This window comes from Ricinus communis, chromosome 1 (assembly GCF_019578655.1).
Source record: "Ricinus communis isolate WT05 ecotype wild-type chromosome 1, ASM1957865v1, whole genome shotgun sequence".
NCBI lineage: Eukaryota > Viridiplantae > Streptophyta > Magnoliopsida > Malpighiales > Euphorbiaceae > Ricinus > Ricinus communis.
Window position 1 is genome coordinate 4,292,433 of NC_063256.1, and position 19,759 is coordinate 4,312,191.

At 35.8% G+C, this 19,759-nt stretch overlaps 3 protein-coding genes across 4 annotated transcripts; 2 read left to right on the forward strand and 1 right to left on the reverse strand.

Annotated features, from left to right (window-relative positions):
* The first annotated feature begins 2,764 nt into the window (after window positions 1–2,764).
* Window positions 2,765–4,345, forward strand: LOC8260603 (HVA22-like protein c). The gene is made up of 5 exons (XM_002522358.4): window positions 2,765–3,199; window positions 3,331–3,357; window positions 3,457–3,579; window positions 3,728–3,977; window positions 4,103–4,345. Exons 1-5 carry the CDS (start codon window positions 3,141–3,143, stop codon window positions 4,169–4,171), a joined length of 528 nt encoding a protein of 175 aa, XP_002522404.1. The 5' UTR covers window positions 2,765–3,140; the 3' UTR covers window positions 4,172–4,345.
* A 3,193-nt stretch (window positions 4,346–7,538) lies between these two features.
* On the forward strand, window positions 7,539–17,152 carry LOC8260599 (PH, RCC1 and FYVE domains-containing protein 1). Of its 2 annotated transcripts, XM_048373973.1 has the most exons (10): window positions 7,539–8,472; window positions 8,638–8,724; window positions 9,042–9,131; window positions 9,400–9,480; window positions 9,656–9,823; window positions 9,976–12,075; window positions 12,802–12,948; window positions 14,926–14,980; window positions 15,086–15,218; window positions 16,764–17,152. In XM_048373973.1, the coding sequence occupies exons 1-10, from the start codon at window positions 8,425–8,427 to the stop codon at window positions 16,855–16,857; spliced, it is 3,003 nt and encodes a 1,000-aa protein (XP_048229930.1). In that variant the 5' UTR covers window positions 7,539–8,424; the 3' UTR covers window positions 16,858–17,152. The 2 variants fall into 2 exon arrangements, with proteins under 2 accessions (XP_048229930.1, XP_015576845.1); XM_015721359.3 differs by having other exon boundaries at window positions 7,541–8,472; window positions 14,926–15,218.
* Window positions 17,153–17,276: 124 nt separating this feature from the next.
* LOC8260598 (pentatricopeptide repeat-containing protein At1g26900, mitochondrial) lies at window positions 17,277–19,707 on the reverse strand. The gene has a single exon (XM_015721366.3). The coding sequence runs from the start codon at window positions 19,265–19,267 to the stop codon at window positions 17,411–17,413; it is 1,857 nt and encodes a 618-aa protein (XP_015576852.2). The 5' UTR covers window positions 19,268–19,707; the 3' UTR covers window positions 17,277–17,410.
* Between the last annotated feature and the right edge of the window lie 52 nt (window positions 19,708–19,759).

Sequence of the window (19,759 nt, forward strand, 5' to 3'; positions counted from 1 at the left end):
ATCAAACATTTCTTTTATTCTTGCATAGGCAATGCGTCATGTTGGATCTAGCTAGATTATATCAGTTGGCTTTACTTTTGTCTTGAGAAAATGAAACAACATGCATACATATAATTATCAACATTGAAGCTGCTAGCTTTTTGCATTAATTATTAACTTCTAACCAATTTTAAATAATTATTGGCTTCCTCTTGCAGCAATTCTGTTGGGGTTTCTTTTTTTCTTTTTTTCTTTTTCTTTATTTGCATGTTTCCTAAGAGAAGATCATGAACTTAATTATTAACCTAACAAGTCAGTAAGTAGTCACTCCTGGACCTTAATTTACTGGGACTATAATTCTATAATTTACATTAACTACCTCACACACCCTAGCTTGCGCAATTTCCCTCCAGCTACCAAATATTTGAACTCATTTTGCTTTTCGTTATTCCAGGAATCGGAAGTTGAATATATGAACCTCGACAATCTACATTTAATTGAGAAATGTGTTTGTATTTATATTAATGTAACTATATACACTTAATGCACACACCAGAAATATTTTCACACGAGTGTTATTCTTTTAATTTTAAATAATTATTACTAAACAAAGTGTGCATTATTCTCAGTTTTCTATGGAAGTAAGAAATTTCCAAAAATAGCTTCTCAATCGAGTTTAAAGTTATATCATTTTACGAGAAGACCCTTTCTAATGGGTTCTTAACAAATGACGTAACTCTCATTTGTTTTCCAATGACAGCTATAGCAAACAAATATTATGTATAAATCTTCATTTTGTTGGATAGTATCGCAGTCGTTTAGAGCTGTGAAAGTTATGAATTTCAAATGCCAATTCGACCAGAAGAAGAAGAAGAGAAGGCAACCATTAGAAGGGAAGGAATTCCTAGTATTATGTAACTCTGACTGCGGGGTTGTAACCAATAGAATCACTAATATATTTTTCATATTAATTTACTCTCATCCTGTTTGTTTCACTGCATCTTTTATTTCATAAAGAACAGCACTAACTACCCTGGTCTGTAATGGGTTGGAGGCTTTATGTAAAAAGGCAGGACATGCACCACTGTGACCCAAGCTTTGATGAAATAAGGGCAGATCTACTATCTCCATTTATTAATGGCAAAATATGGTAGGCTGTCATCGTATTATTCGTATATATATACACACACACACTGAGCGGTGGTTACACTAAGGAGATAATTTTGCAGGTTGTCTTCCATAATCATATAACTGGCAGGACAAAGTACGAACATCTATGAGCTAACTTTATACTTGAAATAGGAACTCAATTTCAAATTGCTAATATTTTGCAAAACTTGATTAATTAAAACCATCTCATCATTTTGCTAAGTACCTTTTAGTGTAGCCCCTAACAAGGACGTGCACTTGGGTCCCGGTAATTGTCATCATATATTTTCTTAGAGTGCTATAAATAATCATGTAAAATAATATAATTATAACATTTTTTTAAATATATTTTTAAGTTAGTTTAAACAAGATTGTCTAGATTTTAATTTTCTTTTTACTGCACTATAAAATAAACACTCGAGCATTAAACTACTAGCTAGCCTACTGAGGAGTTAAATATAATATAATGGTGACATCAGAAAATATGTGGCTAGGTACAAGTAATTAAATTCAAATAGCATCATGTGTATGGGCAAGTACTAATTACTTGGTTTCTATATAGAGCTGATAAACAGAATTTTATCCTTTCAAGATGGTGTTGTTCATATTAGGTAAAGAAATGGTACGTTTTGTAAATGGCGATGCCAGTACTAACTATGTATCTGCTCTCCAGTTTTTGTTGCTGCACTGTGAAGAATTTGTAAACCCTTTTCAGTAAGCATAGTGCATATATGTAACAAAGGCCAAATAGGTAGTCAGATGGAATCGTTTGCTTTAACCGGCTATTGCATATATATATGTCGTACTTACTTTTGCATAGCACATCTCAGTTCTTTTTAACTCTCAGTAATTACCATGCAATTAATTAAGCAGAAATGAGCATAGTACAGTTCTCTTAATTAAAATAGTAGGGATATCCCCCCAAATTCTAGGTGTAAGTTCCAATAATTAAGCAGAACTACAGAATGCTACCCGTTACTCTCTGCTAATTGGATAGCCCATACTGAGGGAAATAATGGGCCCTTAAGGGGCTCGAGACCCATTCTAATGGATCTAGTCTATATGTAAAGGCTAAAGGCCCCATCCTTTATTTGATATTTTACTTCAAATTCTTGAAATCTGTCAGTATTCATTCACATTTTCTTTTCCTCTATTTTTTCAAAAAACTTTTCCTCTAAGATTTAAAAACCAGGAAACAATACTAAAACAAAGTTTGAATTTTTCAGTTTTTATTAGTTTAGCGTATGAATATTTTTGGCTTAGTCGATAAAATCTATTCAATACAGTGTGGTTTCACCTGGAATAATCATACCCCTTAAGAAGTTTCTCTTGTAATACGATATCATACAATCTTTCCCATAATTTGGTAAAGAAATGAAATGATTCTTTCTAGTAAACAGAAAAGAAAATCATGACACATATTTCAATTAATATGTCCGGATTAAAATATATATATTTGAAATTGATTTCACATAAAATGACCAACTTCTCCATTATTGCTAGTGCAGAGGGGCCAATACTTTATTTCAGTTTTCTTTTTCCTTTTTCTACCTGACACCATTATAGGAATTATTGTGAGCAGCAAGAATGAATTATCACCACAATATATTTATATTCGTTACGATGGATACGGGTAGAGGTGATGCAAATTAAGTGAGAAACCAGAATGTCAAGGACTGATGTTCATGAATTGGCAAATTCTTATTTTAATTTTTCTTTTTGGTGAAAGGATTTGGCGAGTTTTTATTGGCAGTTTGCTCTATTTACAAGCTCAATGGAACCGCACTAGATGATTTTTCAAAAAATCGGTGCCTCTTTTCTTGTGCATCATAAGATTCTATAGAAAGACAGGAAAATGTAGCTCCTGCCAAAGTCTCCTTTTCCCACTTTTACATATACCACTTTTTGACCTTTTCATCTTCTTTTCAGCAAGTGTTTAGTGGCATTTCCTCTCAGTCTCAGTCTCAGTCCTGCACCTGAAAAGAAGAAACCTGAGTTGCAAAAAACAAGAAATGGGTGGCTCTGGGAATTTTCTTCAAGTTGTGGCAAATAATTTTGATGTTCTTGCTTTGTATGTAACTGATCCTACAAATGTTACACAACATTGAATTTTTGGGTTCTATTTCTTTTGCGTGTTAGCACTGCATTGTGTTTATTTGGCTCTTTTTCTAATTAAGATTGGTTTCTACTTCTTATTCGCAGGCCACTAGTGACTCTTGTTTACCCCTTGTAAGTGTATTCTCGAGTACAATTGTATTTTATGCGGTAGTGATATGTTTTGGGTCCTTTTATTTTCTCTAGATAATGGCTTTACGTGGATTTTGTCAGATATGCTTCAATCAAAGCTATAGAGACTAAATCTCGCACTGATGACCAGCAATGGCTAACCTATTGGGTTCTGTATTCCATGATGACCATATTTGAGCTCACATTCTCAAAAATCCTGGAATGGTAAAAGCTTGTTTCTTTTACACTTCTGAACATTCTGAGACATGGTTCCTCTTTCTTTAAAAACGAAGCCAAGGCGAACATTTTCATAGCAGCCAAGAAACACATACTTGAAATCAGCTAATTAAGTTGTTTATACTGTTAATGGCAGTATCTCCGTCTGGCCGTTTGCTAAACTGATAGTGACATGCTGGTTGGTGTTGCCACAATTCAATGGAGCAGCATATGTATATAAGAATTTCATCAGACCATTCTACATGAATCCACAGTCGTCTGCTCAAAGAATATGGTACGTCCCAAGAAAGAAGGATGTGTTTACCAAACAAGATGACATTCTAACAGCTGCTGAGAAATATATGGAAGAGCATGGAACTGAAGCTTTTGAGAGGCTCATAACCAAGGTACGCTTATGTAGAATTAATTAATTCATGAAAGATTAAATCATGCTATATATATATATATATATATATAGATCTTCTATGCACTAATTGAACAACATCACATTTTGCTTATTGTTAATTTCCAGGCTGATAGAGAGGAAAGAGCTAGGAGGAGCAGCAATTATATGATCTTTGATGATGATTATATTTATTGAACTTTAAATTAGCACATGTTTAGTAAGAAAAAGAAAAGAGCATGACATTGTCTTAATCTCATGGCTTGGAAGTTAGATTTGTTTTGTTGTGTGACTATTTATGCAAGAACTAGATTTTCAAGAGAATGTGGAGTAATTCCTTCTTGGCTACTATATATATATTTAGTGAAGAAACACATGAGTAACCATCCTGTTTTTATTTTTATTGGATGATATAAGCTTCTCCAAATTACTAGAGATAATCTCTAGGCTTTGGCTAGTTCAGGAATAGTATCTGACTTTAAATAATTATTTTCATGGCGAAAGGGCAAAATGATTAGCACTTGAACTATTTCAAAAAAGTAACTTCTCTATTCATTAAGGTTGCGAATAATTATGGAGACTCTTCAAACTTCTAAAAAGCTAAAAACTCTTATGCTCATTTAGTGTTCACAAATTTAATTGGGTTCAAATTTTTATTGATAAATATAGATTCAAAATAAGATTTTAAAATATTAATATAAAAGCGCAAATTATGGTTATATAATAAAATAGACATAAGATACGTAAATACTACAATAAAAATGCAAATTGTAGTTGTGATGAGGAAAAAGCTCAATGCGATACTTGGAGCACTAGAAGTTGGAGGCATAATCCATATTTTCTTAGGAAGTTTGGATACGTAGAAATCATTAACTTTTATAAAAAAAAATTTCTAGAAAGTGTAATGCTAGCAGATAAGCAGAGGAGACCTGCAAAAGAGATAGGAAACCCTCCGAAGCTCAGATTAATATACGATCAGAAAAATAAACTTAAAAAAAAACACAGAAGATCTTAGTTACAATTTAGTGTACGAGGAAGAAGATGAAAAGCAGTTGTATGCCAGAAATTATCTCAAAAAAGAGAAGTGAGGTGAGAGAGAGAGAGTTAGAGATTGAAATTCCATTTACTGATCATATGGTGGCATTACCCGCACTAGACAAAGAGTCTGGTGCCTTGTATAATATTGGGTAGAGTAAGGATTGACAATACATATTGCAAGGTTGCTTCCTGAAATGGTTTTGCATATGCCTGTCAGGGATCTTACATGTAATTCACATATCATACCACATATTCCAAGTGCACAAGCAAAGGACAAGTGGTAATCTTGAGTAGAAATGTTGGTACCTGAATATTGGCTCATCTGTCAATGCTTGGAGATTGTGATCATTCGTGGTAGCAGCTGGTTGTCGTGAGTTCCAGAAAGCCAAACAAACACGACCCCTTAAACTTCTACCAGTACGAGGTTAAAGAAAACAAAATTTTCAGTGCAACTCAATTTTAAAAGATTATTAAAAAGAATTAGGTTATTTAATGCTTTCCTAAAAGACACGATCTCATTTTTCTCCTTTTAGTAACCACTGCCATTGCCGTTGTTGCTTTCTACCCATTTTCTGCTGTGTCAAGCAAAAACAGCCAGCTTGAATCTCGACTCGCTGCAATCAATTGTTTTCACCGTATGGTTTAGTTCATTTCCTATCACCCTCTCATCTTTGCTCCCTCCACCTTTAATTTAGTTCTAAGAACTTTTTCCTTTTTGATGGAATATATATAGCTTCAAGATTGTTTATCATAAAACGGAATGAAATATATTTAAGGATAGTCTTTTACGTACTTATTGTGCTAAAAAGAACACGAGAAAATATCAAAGACTTTCAATTCGAACACATTTTTGCCTTTGAATTTGTATCAACGAGGAAAGTGCAAGAATATTGAGTGGAATGTGACTGATTTTCATCTTTTGTTTTTAGGAAAAGATAAATTTCGTTAGAAATCAAGAATGGGCAATGTCTAATAAAAGCAAGTGCTCCATAATATTAAGAGGATGTTGCAAAACTATAGAAATATTATCAACAATTGCTTTACTAGATAACATGTGTGTTACTCTAATAGCCTTGTGGTTTAGCGAAAACAATGTCCATTATATTGGTCATTAAAGCCAATATTTTTACAATTACAAATAATTTTTTCAAAATTAGAATTGTCCACTAGACGGGAATGAAGATGATCGACGGTAATTTTTTGCATCTGCCTTGATAATAATATTAGGCAAGTTAACTGACCTGATCCAAACTAAGACCTCCCTTAAATCTTTGGAGTTCATTTGTTCTGTACTTGCTTTTCCTCACACCATAAAAATACTTCCATATGATTTTTCACTATCCAACCGTACCCAACAACCACTAATCCTGGTTGAACATCATTATCTATGTTCACCTTTAGCTTTCCAGTATACGCCTAGTCCAACGAACCTCTTGTACTGAAAGCATTATCGGGATATTAGCAATAGTCCCCCCCATTTACAGCCTACCAAAACACAAGAAAGCACGTGCATGAAGACACACAAAAATCAGCCAAAACCTTCACAATTGTTCAAAGCATTTTATTTCTTTGCGTTTATATTGTCTGTGATGCAAGAATTAATCCTTTCATTCTGATTAGTATCTGAGACCTCAAACATAGAGGCTGACCATTCCCAAAACTATTAGCCATGCTATTAACTAAATCAGCCATAATAATATGTCAACATTGAAAAGTAAATGGGGAATCAATAAACAAATGCAAAAAGCATTTACTAATTTCTCCATAAAAAAATACATATGTTTGACACATTAATACTCTTAGCAAATAATTAAATTCCGAGTAAGTAAAAAGTTTCAATACGTTCGCCATAAATTTTTATTTTTACTTTAGGGCTACTCTAAAATTCCAAATGTACATAAGATATGGCGTTCATGAGGTAGCTTGTTAGAAATATGCTTATAGCCCGATCTAATCGTGTAACATCGTTTTAGATCAAAATGCCAAATAAAAGTATCAACAAAACCACCTAAACACCTTGAGATGGGTCGGGATAGCATTCACATCGTTATCTTGAAAGATTATATATTATAATATATTACTATAACATTATTAATTTATAAATGTGATCCTTATACAACTTAATAGGAAAGTAAGCCATCCGAGTAATTATCATATGTTGAAAAATCATATGTCTTGATTTTTAATCAATGGATTGACAAGAAAAAGGAGTGCCATGTCTGTAAAAACTGATAACATTATAATATATAAGTTAATAAATAACGTAAGCTAATTAATTAAGAAAATATACCACCTACTTTAAAAAGAAAACTTTTTCCAAATATTAAATTCAAATCCATTTTAATCTTCTTTATCTGTACTGGGCCTAAACCCAGTCCATCAGGCCTAAAATCTGAGCCTATATCCGATCTGTTTGTTACTTTGTACATTTAATTAACCATCGCTTTTGTGTGTCCTGTCCTTTTTCAGCTCTCGAGCATTATTAAATACCAAAAATTATTACGTCTCTTACATAAGAAAAGAAAACATAATCTTATTTTTGTTTTTATTTGTCTCCAAAACGGTCCCCATCCCAAAAAGTTTTTCAGCTTGCCAACGTGGCATTCACACAACGAAACGACACTGTGTTTGTTGAATCTGTCCATTTTGTTGAATTCAGGAGAAAAACGGAAAAACCAACAGTTTTAACTGCCAGAAATTTTGATCAAAACACTCACCAATTTCTTTTGCGCACCGCGCACGTTAGCGATCCTGGCAGACCTGCAGCGTTTCTCCTCCTCGCTTCGCCAATACAAAGATCACATTTTCCTTTCCTTTCATTTTCTTTAGGTTTTAAAGCTCTCTCCAGGAATCAATTCAATTCCTTTGCGTAAATAGATTTGGTTTTAAATCGATAAAAGTTTAGACCATTTCTTTTTTCTTCTTCTTAAATGTAGGTGCATTGTATCTTAATGCCCTAATTCGAGATTTATCTGGATTTGTATGCTGCGTTTGGTTTAACATTTGAGGAAAAATTGGCGAGCTTCTTTTTTTCTTTTCTTATTATTTTTGGAACACTGATTGCATTTATTGAGATTGTTAGGGTTTGAGGTCCTTGAAAACGAGTGAAAATTGAGCTGTTTGAGAGCTAACAGAGGGATAATTTGAGGCTTTTTTTCTTTCTTCTTGTTCTTCTTGTTTTTTTTTTTTTTTGCATAGTTTTGTTTAGGTTGTTTCTAGAGGTGAATTGAAGTATAATGGGATAGTAGGTGAAGGAATAATGAGTGTTATTATTAATGGGGCAAAGCTTGAGAGTTGTTTATTTTTATGATTATAATTATAGGTATAGTGTAAATGTGAATGTAAAGGGCTGGTGGTGCTCAAATGGGCGTTGGTTCTATTATTATACAAAGGCAGCAGCAGCAGCAACTTGAATGGCTGATACTCAGAGAGTTGGTCTTGCCGAGAGGGATATAGAGCAGGTTTAATTCAATCTTTCTTACGTTTGTGAGATTTATCTGAATTCGGCTAAATATCTGTATAGGATGCTGAACATCACTAATCTGTTTTATGGTGGTTTTTTCGGATGTGATGAAGCCACCTTTTAAAATGTCCTCTTTTTCCTCACTCTTTAGCCGTTTTATTAGGCCATCACTTCACTTAAGAAAGGAGCATATTTGCTTAAGTATGGGCGCAGAGGAAAGCCAAAGTTCTGTCCGTTTCAACTTTCAAGTGTAAGTTTCCTTGTCGTGTTGTCTCCATAAGTTCTATCCTAGCCTGTCAATTGATATGGCAAAGAAAAACACCTTTAGAAGGTGTGACAGAATGTCTGGATTCCTATTTGGAGGGTAGAAGCTGAAATTAAATATGTTTCTTTTAAAATAACCGATTAGAATAATGCATGCAACTTTTTGTGTAGATTTTTTAGTAAAGATAGAGTTTCCTTTTCAAATTACCAATGCCTTTATCACTAAAGGCATAATTTGGTTCAGAGTTTATTGTAAGGTTGTCATAATTTTACTTATCTGTTCTGTTTACTCATGATGCCCAGGATGAATCCATGTTGATATGGTACTCCGGGAAAGAAGAGAAACAGCTAAAACTTAGTCAAGTTTCCAAGATTATTCCTGGACAGCGCACAGTAAGTTTGTACGATTAAGTTTTTCCTTTTTTCTTAGAAAGTTTTGAAGATAGGCTCTGAAATCATCAACTAAAGGCATATACATAACATGATAATAACATGGAAGTTCATACCATATAGGTTTAATTTCTTAATGTTTGGATTTTTGCTATGACCCATATGCCACCTGTTATTTTTCTTTTTACTGAATTCGTATCAATCTCATGTAAGGTTTTCTTATTCCTTATTGAAATGTTACCAAAATGTGACATTAGCTATTGTCTTCCAGGCAATATTTCAGCGGTATCCTCGGCCAGAAAAGGAGTATCAATCATTTTCTCTTATATACAGTGATAGGTCATTGGACTTGGTGAGGTTTTCCCCTTTGCAGTTTTTTTATGCTAGGACTTTTTTTTTTTTTTTGTTTTCTTTTTGGTTCTAGGGTATGTAGATATACAAGTTTCATTGGTTTATCTCTAGATATTGATCCAATCAACACCTCTACAAAGGCATAATTTGTCTTGGTTTGACACCTATGCGGACAGATATGTAAAGACAAGGATGAGGCGGAAGTTTGGTTTGTTGGCCTTAAAGCATTGATAACTCGTGGTAGCTACCAGAGCAAGTGGAGAATAGAGCCTAGAAGTGAAAGTACATCATCAGATAGTCCACATATTCGTACACGGAGACATTCTCGATCTATTTCACCTTTTGTCCGTAGCAGTCTTTGTCTCTGTTTCTATTTTGAGGGTTTATTGAGCATTTACAACTATTTTTCTAATAAAAGCTTTTGAGTGCTCCAAGCATTTACAATTACTTGTTCATTTTTTTGTCTAATCTATTTGCTTTTTCCAAATTACAATAGGATGCAGGGCATGGAGATGGTCAAGGAAGTCCTGTTCCATTTGAGAGTATTCCGTCAAATAGACTGGGAAAGGCATTCTGTGATATAATTTCATATACTGCTGCAGAAAAGAGTCCAAGTCGAGCAGAATTACTTAGTAGTCCTTTTAGCTCACTAAATGCTGCATGTGTAGATAACTCAAATGGTCGTACTTCTACGGCAGATACAGTTAGGGTCAGTTTATCCAGTGCAGTAAGCTCTTCTAGCCAGGGTTCTTATCACGAAGACTTTGATGCCTTGGGTGATGTTTTCTTTTGGGGAGAAGGTGTTGGAGATGGAATATTAGGTGGTGGTGTCCATATAACTGGAATTACATCTAGTCCCAAGGTGGATGCATTTCTGCCAAAGGCATTGGAGTCTAAAGTTGTTTTGGATGTCCATTATATCGCCTGTGGTGGCAGGCATGCTGTGTTGGTCACTAAGCCAGGTGAGATCTTCAGCTGGGGGGAAGAGTCGGGAGGCAGGCTTGGGCATGGCATAAAAGCAGATGTTCCCAACCCAAAGCTTATAGATACGCTAGCTGGAATGAATATTGAATTAGTAGCATGTGGAGAGAACCATACTTGTGCTGTTACATTTTCTGGGGACCTCTACACGTGGGGTGATGGTGCTTATAATTGTGGTCTTCTTGGGCATGGAAGTGAAGCTAGTCATTGGATACCTAAAAGAATAGGGGGTGACATGGAGGGTATACATGTATCATATGTATCATGTGGACCATGGCATACTGCTGCTGTGACATCTGTTGGTCAGTTGTTTACATTTGGAGATGGAACATTCGGTGCCCTTGGCCATGGAGATCACAGTAGTGCAACTGTTCCACGAGAAGTGGAAACCTTGAGAGGACTAAGAACAATCAGGGTTTCTTGTGGTGTTTGGCACACTGCTGCTGCTGTTGAAATAACAACTGAATCATCTAGTCCAGGAGGTTCTGGTAGCTCTACATTTGGAAAACTCTTTACCTGGGGGAATGGAGATGAATACCGCCTTGGACATGGTGACAAAGAACCTAGACTTTTTCCTGAGTGCGTAGTTGCACTAGGTGATGAAAATATTTGTCAAGTAGCTTGTGGGCATAATCTCACACTTGCCCTTACAGCAGCAGGACGGGTATATACAATGGGGAGTACTTCTTATGGACAGCTTGGTAATCCGAGAGCTACTGGTAAAGTTCCTGCTATCGTTGAAGGTAAAATAGCAGGCAAAATCATTGAAGAGATTGCCTGCGGTTCTTACCACGTTGCAGTTTTGACTTCAAAAGCAGAGGTTTATACATGGGGAAAGGGTACAAATGGGCAATTAGGCCATGGGGATAACAAGGACAGAAATCAACCTACAGTTGTTGATTTTCTAAGAGATAAGCAGGTGAGGGCTGTAGCATGTGGTTCAAATTTTACTGCAATCATATGTCTTCATAAATGGGTTTCTAGCGCCGATCATTCAGTGTGCTCCGGATGCCACAATCCTTTTGGCTTTAGAAGGAAGCGTCACAATTGTTACAACTGTGGTCTAGTCTTTTGCAAAGCCTGCAGCAGTAGAAAATCCCTGAAAGCTTCCTTGGCTCCGAACATGAACAAGCCACATAGGGTCTGTGATGATTGTTTCAATAAACTAAAGAAGGCTGCTGAACCTGGTACAGTTCCGCGAATTCCTAAATCTAGAGCTGGAAATTTGAACCAAAAAACTAATGAGGCAGCAGATAGGGAGACACTGGATCCCAAATTACAGACACAACTCTCCAGACTTCCCTCTTTGGATTCTGCCAGTCAGGCAGAAAGTTGGCATTCAAGGCGTGACAGAATATCTGAATCAGATACTACCCGAGTATTCCCTGTTCTCATTGGAAATTGGCAGTTGGGGCACTTTTATTCATCAAAAGGATCAAGTTTTCTAGGTGGAACATCAACAAATTTTTTTTTGAATCCAGCTAGTGGTTCCAGAATGCCCCCTCCTGCAACACCTCCTCTTCCAGGAAGGACGACTCCACCTCGATCTTCTTTTGATGATTCAAAGCACATGAATGACAGTTTAAGTGATGAAATTATAAGTTTAAGGGCACAGGTAATCCACTAAATTGTTGCTTTTTCAGTGACTATGTCCTTCCTTTCTTATTTCCCCTCCCTCTAAAATCTCCAAGCTCACATCCAAATATTATCTCTCAGTTGTTGCACTTAAGAAATTATGGGCTCTTGAAGCCTAGGCAAAAGGTGTAAGGTGAAGATTGTGCTTGAGAGAAAGATCTTCAATGTGGCTTGCATTACAATTTTACAGTCAATAAAAAGATCATTGTCAATGTTGCCCATCTTTTACAAATGTGCTTCAGGAGCATATTGTTATGGGCTATATTTTATGCATCAGTTACAATTTTAGCCAAAGGTTAAGATTCTTTTCCAAGTGATTATGTGGCCAATACCTACCCATGGAACATGAATGGGAATCAAATTCGGCTTATTTTAATGGCTTTTAACATTGCCAAAGGGAGGTATTAGACATTGGCTACAATTATAATTTATATATTTTGTATTGGCCATTATAATATATTTTTTAAGAATTTGCCACTATTGTAAATTTGATTGAAGTTTGTGTCTTTGTGATTTGTTTGGTCATTGACCTAACTAATAAGAGAATGATTATAACAGACAAGAGGGGAAAGATAAAGTTTCATATATTTCAGATTTCATTAAAGTTTGTGATTTCTAGTGTTGTTATAATCTTTTCCCTTAGTATGAGTTACAAAGTTGTTGAACAAGTATGTCCTTCACAAATTTGACTGAGAATACTTTGCAGGTAGAAGATCTTACTTTGAAATCCTGTCGCCTTGAAGCTGAACTTGAAAGAAAATCAAGGCAACTTAAAGAGGTCGCTGCAATAGCAGCAGATGAAGCTGAAAAACGTAAATCTGCAAAGGAAGTTATCAAGTCTCTCACTGCTCAGGTTGGGTTGTAGTTGCTTAGTTCAACTCATTTTCATTTGCTTTTGAAGCAAGCTTATCGATGGTTTTAGATACTCACATTAAAATTTTCTTTGAATGAACTTTTTTATGTGGATAATTAAGTCAAGGACATAGTATAACTTCAAGTTTTTATCCTTAACACAATCAATTCAGGAGCATAGAATATTAAATACTGAAATGGCTCATAGGATTTTTAGGCTGATGGCTTCTATATGCTGAGGAACATGCATATTGGTGTGTTCCATGGCACATTGCTAGGGGTGTAATTGAGCCGAGTCAAGTCAAATAGTGCTAGACTCAAGCTTGAATCGGTTACTTGAAGCTCAAAGCCAGCTCAAGCACGATTGAGCTTTATTCTTAAAGCTCGAGCTTAAATCAATGAGATACTCAAAGCATTTGAGCTCAACACTATTACTTTTTAACAAAGGCTTTTGAGAACCTGAAAAATAAAGTGCAATCGGCTCGATCAAGCATGAAAAAAATTTGATTGATCTGCGGTTGTAAATACATTGAAATTTAAAATCTAAAATAGTAAAAGCTTGAGTAGCTCGCAAGCTTCTCGAGTTGAGTTTTATGAAGCTTAAGCTTGGCTTTTAGTCTACTTGAGTAGCTCGAGCTTGATTCAATTAATGTCGAGTCAATCTCTAGTATTTTCCAAGTCAATCTCGAGTAGTTCATGAGATCGGCTCAGTTACACCCCTGGACATTTTTGAAACTCCATTCTTTGATTCCTAAAACAAGTAAAAAATGCATGAGCATAAGCATATCCAGGCATGCACAACTGTCCACATACACAAGGGGACAGAGAGAGACAGTAGAAGATTGTGTCTTGTCTATGATCAAAAAATGCAAAAATACTGAAACCTAGATGTATTACAGTATTTGTATGGTTAAAGGGTGTTTAAATGTGCAACGCTTCCATCATTGCTGAATGTATAAGCATGTATAACCTGACAGAGAGAGACAGCCACATATATAAGCTAACAGAGAGAGACAGTGGAAGATTGTGTCTTTTTGATGATCACTAAATGCAAAAATACAGCCACATATATCAGGTGACAGAGAGAGACAGTGGAAGATTGTGTCTTGTGTATGATCAGTAATTGCAAAAATACTGAAACTTGATGTTATATAACACTGGTATGGTTAAAGTGCAAGGCTTCCAGCATCCAAATGCTGACCCTTTGCATGGTTCACCTGCATATGTCAAACTACGAACAGGGAAAAATATCAGTATACAGAGCCCTGTTTTTTAGAATATTACTTGTTTGGTCGCTGAAGATTGACATTGCAGCATCTGGAATAGACATCTGGAGTAATTTGGAAGCTCACCAAGTAGTGAGCCCACAAAGAATAACCTGCAGTCAGATTTTTTTAGCAAGGAGGAAGTCCACATTAGGATTTACGATATTCTATTATTACACCAAAATGTAACGCAGAGATGGTAGCTGCATGTGATTTAATCTAATTAAGTTGATTTTTGCAAGAAATAATGCTGTATAGAGGAGACAGTGTCATCTTATTGATTGGATAAGACTTGAATAGTGTATTGTGAACCATCTGCTTTCTTCAGATTCAATCATTAGGTCAAATGTTTCTGCATAAACTATTTTCATTGTTCAAGTATTGCTCAAATTGTAAGATTAGTATGCCTGGTAATCAGAGTTGACTTGTCAGTTCATTTGACATGGAAAACTGCATGCTATGCACTAAGACATGAACAAATTTAACTTTTCTGTAGTATTTGCAGGGAAACCTTCAAAATGATTTAGCTGGAAAAAAAAATATATTCAAAATGCAAGCCAACAGTTTAGTCAGTTTTCAAATCTTATTTAACTGTCATTTATCACTTTTACCCATTCATGTGGTAGGGTGCTGCTTAATGGTCGGCTATTCATTTGAGTGTTTTGTGCACTAAGAATTTTGGTTTTAACATTTTAATATTGATGGGCCTGCAGTTGAAGCAGATGGCTGAAAAACTGCCAGAACGGCGGAGTCCCAGCCCCATTTCAGGTTCTATTACCAAACATATCTCCAGTGCTCAAAACATATCATCCAGTGAGAGTCATTCTTCAAGTGACATCTCTCCTGAAACTGACTCCAACGGCAATTCATCAGATCATCATATGTTGTACAGAAGCAAAAGTCAAAATGATAAACCACAATGGGTGATTCAAGCTGAACCAGGGGTGTACATCACTTTGTCTTCCTTGCCAGGTGGTACTAATGAACTCAAGCGGATTCGTTTCAGGTATTGATGCCAACCTAAGTCAAAAGCATTTATAACTTCTGTTTTCTGTATGTTCATATGTGTTGTTAGGTTAGAAGTCCCTATGACTTTTATATTCACATCCATACATATTACTTTTGGCTTCTGATTCTTATTACACTTGCTTTAACTTGAATAATTGCTCATCAAATGTCTTTGTCCATTAAGTTTCTTGGTCATATACTTTCACCATTCAGGTTATTTATGTCTCTCTCAAACATGCATAGGCACATGACTGGCAGTAGCAAATAAGTTGAGTAAATGGATGCTTAGGTTATGCAATATGGAATTCTGTTCTATGGTTCATCGATGCAATATTAAGCTCTGTGGTTTGAGTTAATATGTATGCAATGTGGAATGAAATGCAAACTTTTAATCTGCATTACACTTTGCTTTACCATTATGAGATTTCTAGATAACAACTATGGCATAACAATAAAAAAAATATATATCCGATCTTTTCTTTTATTATTTTAATAGTTAAACACATAACTTATCTGCATTTTCATCAAATCTATCTAAGATGTTGAAGGCGAGTTCCAACATGCATATATGGTCTCTGATGTGGATGTATGACATGGACTAGAATGATTTTAACTATCTTAGTTAAATCTTGAATTATACATGCCTTGTAAACTGTATCCTGTCTTTTATGGTTTTTTCTTCAACTGTTTGCCTAACTCGCAAAATAAATAATAAAATGATAAATTACTGCTAATTCTAATGAAAGCATTTTTGATAATTTCTTACTCGAAAAAATGTCAGAAACCAAACAACACAGAATAAATTCAAATAGAGACTGTGATTTTTCTATTGTAAAATGACAATAGTAGAAACTTCTATCTAAATTAGTAATGAACTCTTTTTACAAGTTGCAAGTAATTCTTTTTTCTTTTTCTTAAGGCAATAACTGAAAAGGCTGAATAGATGGCTACAATTGGAAATAAAAAAGATTATGAATTGTTGAGGATTTAATTGAAATGGTGCAAGTTATATTAGTCCACATATACATTGGCTGACATTCTTAACATCTTGCTCTTGGATACAATGGATACCAATGTGAGAAGCTATGTGTTTAATTAAAGGACTTGATACAATCAGAAAATAGAACATGTAAACTTCATAATATTTTCGATCATTAGGCCAATGATTAAACGTTTCTTTAGTTGCCAATTTTGAAGAGAAAGTAGCCATGAATAGAACTGGAAGTAATATTGCATGGATCACTTTGATTGCCTTGCTTGTAGAACAGGAGAACAATTTCAAAATTTAGTTTCACTGTCATTTAGTTCTTGTTCTTTAAATCTTGTGGAACCAGTGCTGAAGTGTACGCAAATGCAATCTTACAGCCTTTCTAGAAACTATTAGTTTACCAACTACTCAAGTCACCGAGCAGACAGTTTCTTTCTACTTTACTTCAAGATGTGTTTAGTTTACAATGTTTGGTGATTCTGCGGCATGTCTCAATGAATTAACTTTTTTATGTCTCTTATTCACGTAACATTTCATGCAAATTATCTTCTACAGTCGGAAACACTTCACAGAACAACAAGCAGAGAAGTGGTGGGCAGAAAATGGTACCAGGGTATGTGAGCGGCACAACATACAGAACACAGATTAGGAGGCAGCTTTTCTTTTTGTTTTTCGGTCAATCAGTTTTCTCCAAGGAGGCTTGTCTTGTCTGATAGACTGACATTACTGTGCATGAGCCTTATCCTCTCCACTGGAAACTGTAAATTCCTTTCTTTTCTTTTCTTTTTTGTTTATTCTGCCACAATCATCCAGTGGAGTTTTTGAGTCAGGATCATGGGTCTGCATTTGGCAACAACTGAAAATGTATGTAAGAGTATAATAGAAAAAGATAATGGAAGTGCATTTTTGAGTAATATGACTGGCATTATTGAGTTTGTGCAGCCTCTTCTTTCTCCTTCGTTCAGTAGTCGTCGTAAATGTAGGTAAAAAGTATAAAAGTAAAGCAAAAAGTTATAGAAAAAGGAAAATACATTTTTTGGAATGAATTTCTCTCGGAGGCACAATTTCTGAAGTACTAAATAGAATGCATAAGAATGAATCATTTTGTTTAATTACATTAATTAACTCATAAAATTTGACATGTCAATTATGTAATATCAGATCGACAAGTTGATCTGACTTATGACAAGAATTGATCTTGGTTATGGTAGCCAGTTCACACATTTAGTGTACAAGAAAAGCCTTTGTCCGAGAACATTTTTGTCCCAGCTATGCTCCAACCAGTAACTATCAATATCAATTGAGCTGCGTCCAGTTTCCTTCATAGTCCTTCCCGTCTTTCCAACTGATCTATTTCCATTGTTTGCACATATCCTTTCTTCTTCACCTTCCCGCCACCTGCTATGATCTGTCGACCTTCCAGCAATTGCATAAGTATTGGAAAGAAGAATTGAATCAGTAGGATGCTGATCGTCTATTTCAACCAATACTCTATTTGCATATTCCCCTAATTCAACGTTTCCATAGACTCGGCATGCTGCGAGTAATGCACGCCAAGCAGTGGCATCACTCCTAATGGGCAATCTTTTGATTAAATCATGTGCTTCCTCTAGCAAGCCTAAACGGCCTAAAAGATCAATCATGCATCCATAGTGTTCAATCTTTGGTGAAATGCCATATACCTGAACCATTCTCTCAAAACATTTCATTGCTTCTACCACCAAGCCACCATGGCTGCAAGCACTTAAAACTCCCAAGAAAGTAACTTCATTCGGTATAAATCCCTCCTTCTCCATCCTATAGAAGAGAGCAACAGCATTTCTTGCTTGCCCATGAACTCCGTAACCTAAAATCATTGCCGTCCAAGATTTTACATCTTTGCTCTCCATCCTCTCAAAAACTTGAATAGCCTTGTCCAAAAACCCACATTTACCAAACATATCAACCAAAGCCGTACCAAGAACCGCATCCACCTCCAATTCTTCCGCTTCTACATAATCACTGAGACGCCAGCCTAGTTTTATTGATCCAGAGGCAGCGCAAGCTGCAAGCAGCCCTGCCAGCGAAGAAGAATTTGCTCTCACTCCTTCAAGTTTCATGAGCTGCAGTAGAGCTATAGCCTGTTCTAGCAGCCCAACCTTTGCATACTTGTCAATCATACAATTCCATAGAATAACATCCTTTTCAACAATACCATCGAAAATTCTACGTCCTGAATCAATACCTCCTGTTTTTGCATACATTTCAATCAAAGCAGTGACTACATTTAGATTTGAACAAAAGCCAATCTTGATGCAACACGCATGAATTGTCTCTCCCCCAGTTGGGTCTCCTAAATCAGCAAAAGCAGACAAGACGCTCAACGATGTGGCAACACTCATTATAAAACCATACCTAAACATATGCCCATACACTTCTATTGTCATAGCGGGCTGAGATACATGTAAATAAGCACCCATTAAAGCATTCCAAGAAACCAAATCATTCAATTGAGAAAATTCATCAAACAACTTCTGTGCATCCCCAATAAGGCCACAAACACTATATAAGTGCAAGAGGGTATTTTTGACATTGACAAACATCAAATACCCAGATCTTGCGACAATTCCATGGATCCCTTGACCAGCCTTAACAGCCAATTCACGTGCAGAAGCTTTAAGAATTGTAATGAAAGAGAACTGATCAAGTTCAATCCTTTGAGCCCTCAAGTTCTTGAAAACCGCAAAAGCTTGTTTCGGGTTATCCCCAATAGAAAAGCCTCTAAGCAGAGTATTGTACATAAAGAGATTTGGGTTTTGAGTATGGTTAAAAATTGAGGCTGCATATTTTAAATCTTGTATTGAAGATGCAAGAAGCTTGCTTGTAGCAAAAGGGTCCTGGTCTATACCAGTTTTTATCATAAAGCCATGAACTTGAGAGATTTCAGAAGTTCGTTTGCATAATTTCAATAAGCAAATGAGGCTATGAAATCGAGGGACAACAAAATTGTGAGTTGGGTCGTGATGCTTGGACCGAAAATCGAATCCTTGTCTCCAGCTTGAGGTTCTGGCTAGGTTCATGAGCTAGGCAGGGATTTTCTGACAAGTACACTTCCTTCTTTGGATAAACTTGCATTAACATGATATCCGTACCGGTGGTTTTGGTCCTATTTCTTGTGTTTTAAGTAGGGGTTTTATGCCTGCGATGCAGTTGCTAGGAACTGCACTTTGCAGAATATGCCGAAGCGTCTGAAAGTGGTTGAAATACCTGGGATTTTATTTCCCCGATATGCTATAGAATATGATTTTATGCCTGAGAAGTTGGCTCTTGATGCGCCCTATAGGTTTGGGGTGAAATAACAGGCCATAACCAGCAAAGAGATATCTCAGAATTGTAAAAGCACTAGAGACTGGAGCTGGCTGAAACCACTCCCAAAAATTCAATTATCTGCCCTTAATTGGGAAATTTTTTTAATTAGAGTATGCAGAAGATTGCAGGAGGAACATACATCAGGCAGATCATACACGAGAAATGAAAGGTGATACTTGATAATTGAAGTAGAAGTTGAAAGG

Coding starts and splice junctions, on each gene's coding strand:
- LOC8260603 (XM_002522358.4), top strand. CDS start 3,141: ATGGGTGGCTCTGGGAATTTTCTTCAAGTTGTGGCAAATAATTTTGAT. Junction 3,358..3,456: donor GTGACTCTTGTTTACCCCTT/GTAAGTGTATTC, acceptor GGATTTTGTCAG/ATATGCTTCAATCAAAGCTA. Junction 3,978..4,102: donor TTGAGAGGCTCATAACCAAG/GTACGCTTATGT, acceptor GTTAATTTCCAG/GCTGATAGAGAGGAAAGAGC.
- LOC8260599 (XM_015721359.3), top strand. CDS start 8,425: ATGGCTGATACTCAGAGAGTTGGTCTTGCCGAGAGGGATATAGAGCAG. Junction 9,824..9,975: donor CTCGATCTATTTCACCTTTT/GTCCGTAGCAGT, acceptor AAATTACAATAG/GATGCAGGGCATGGAGATGG. Junction 12,949..14,925: donor TCAAGTCTCTCACTGCTCAG/GTTGGGTTGTAG, acceptor ATGGGCCTGCAG/TTGAAGCAGATGGCTGAAAA.
- LOC8260598 (XM_015721366.3), bottom strand. CDS start 19,267: ATGAACCTAGCCAGAACCTCAAGCTGGAGACAAGGATTCGATTTTCGG.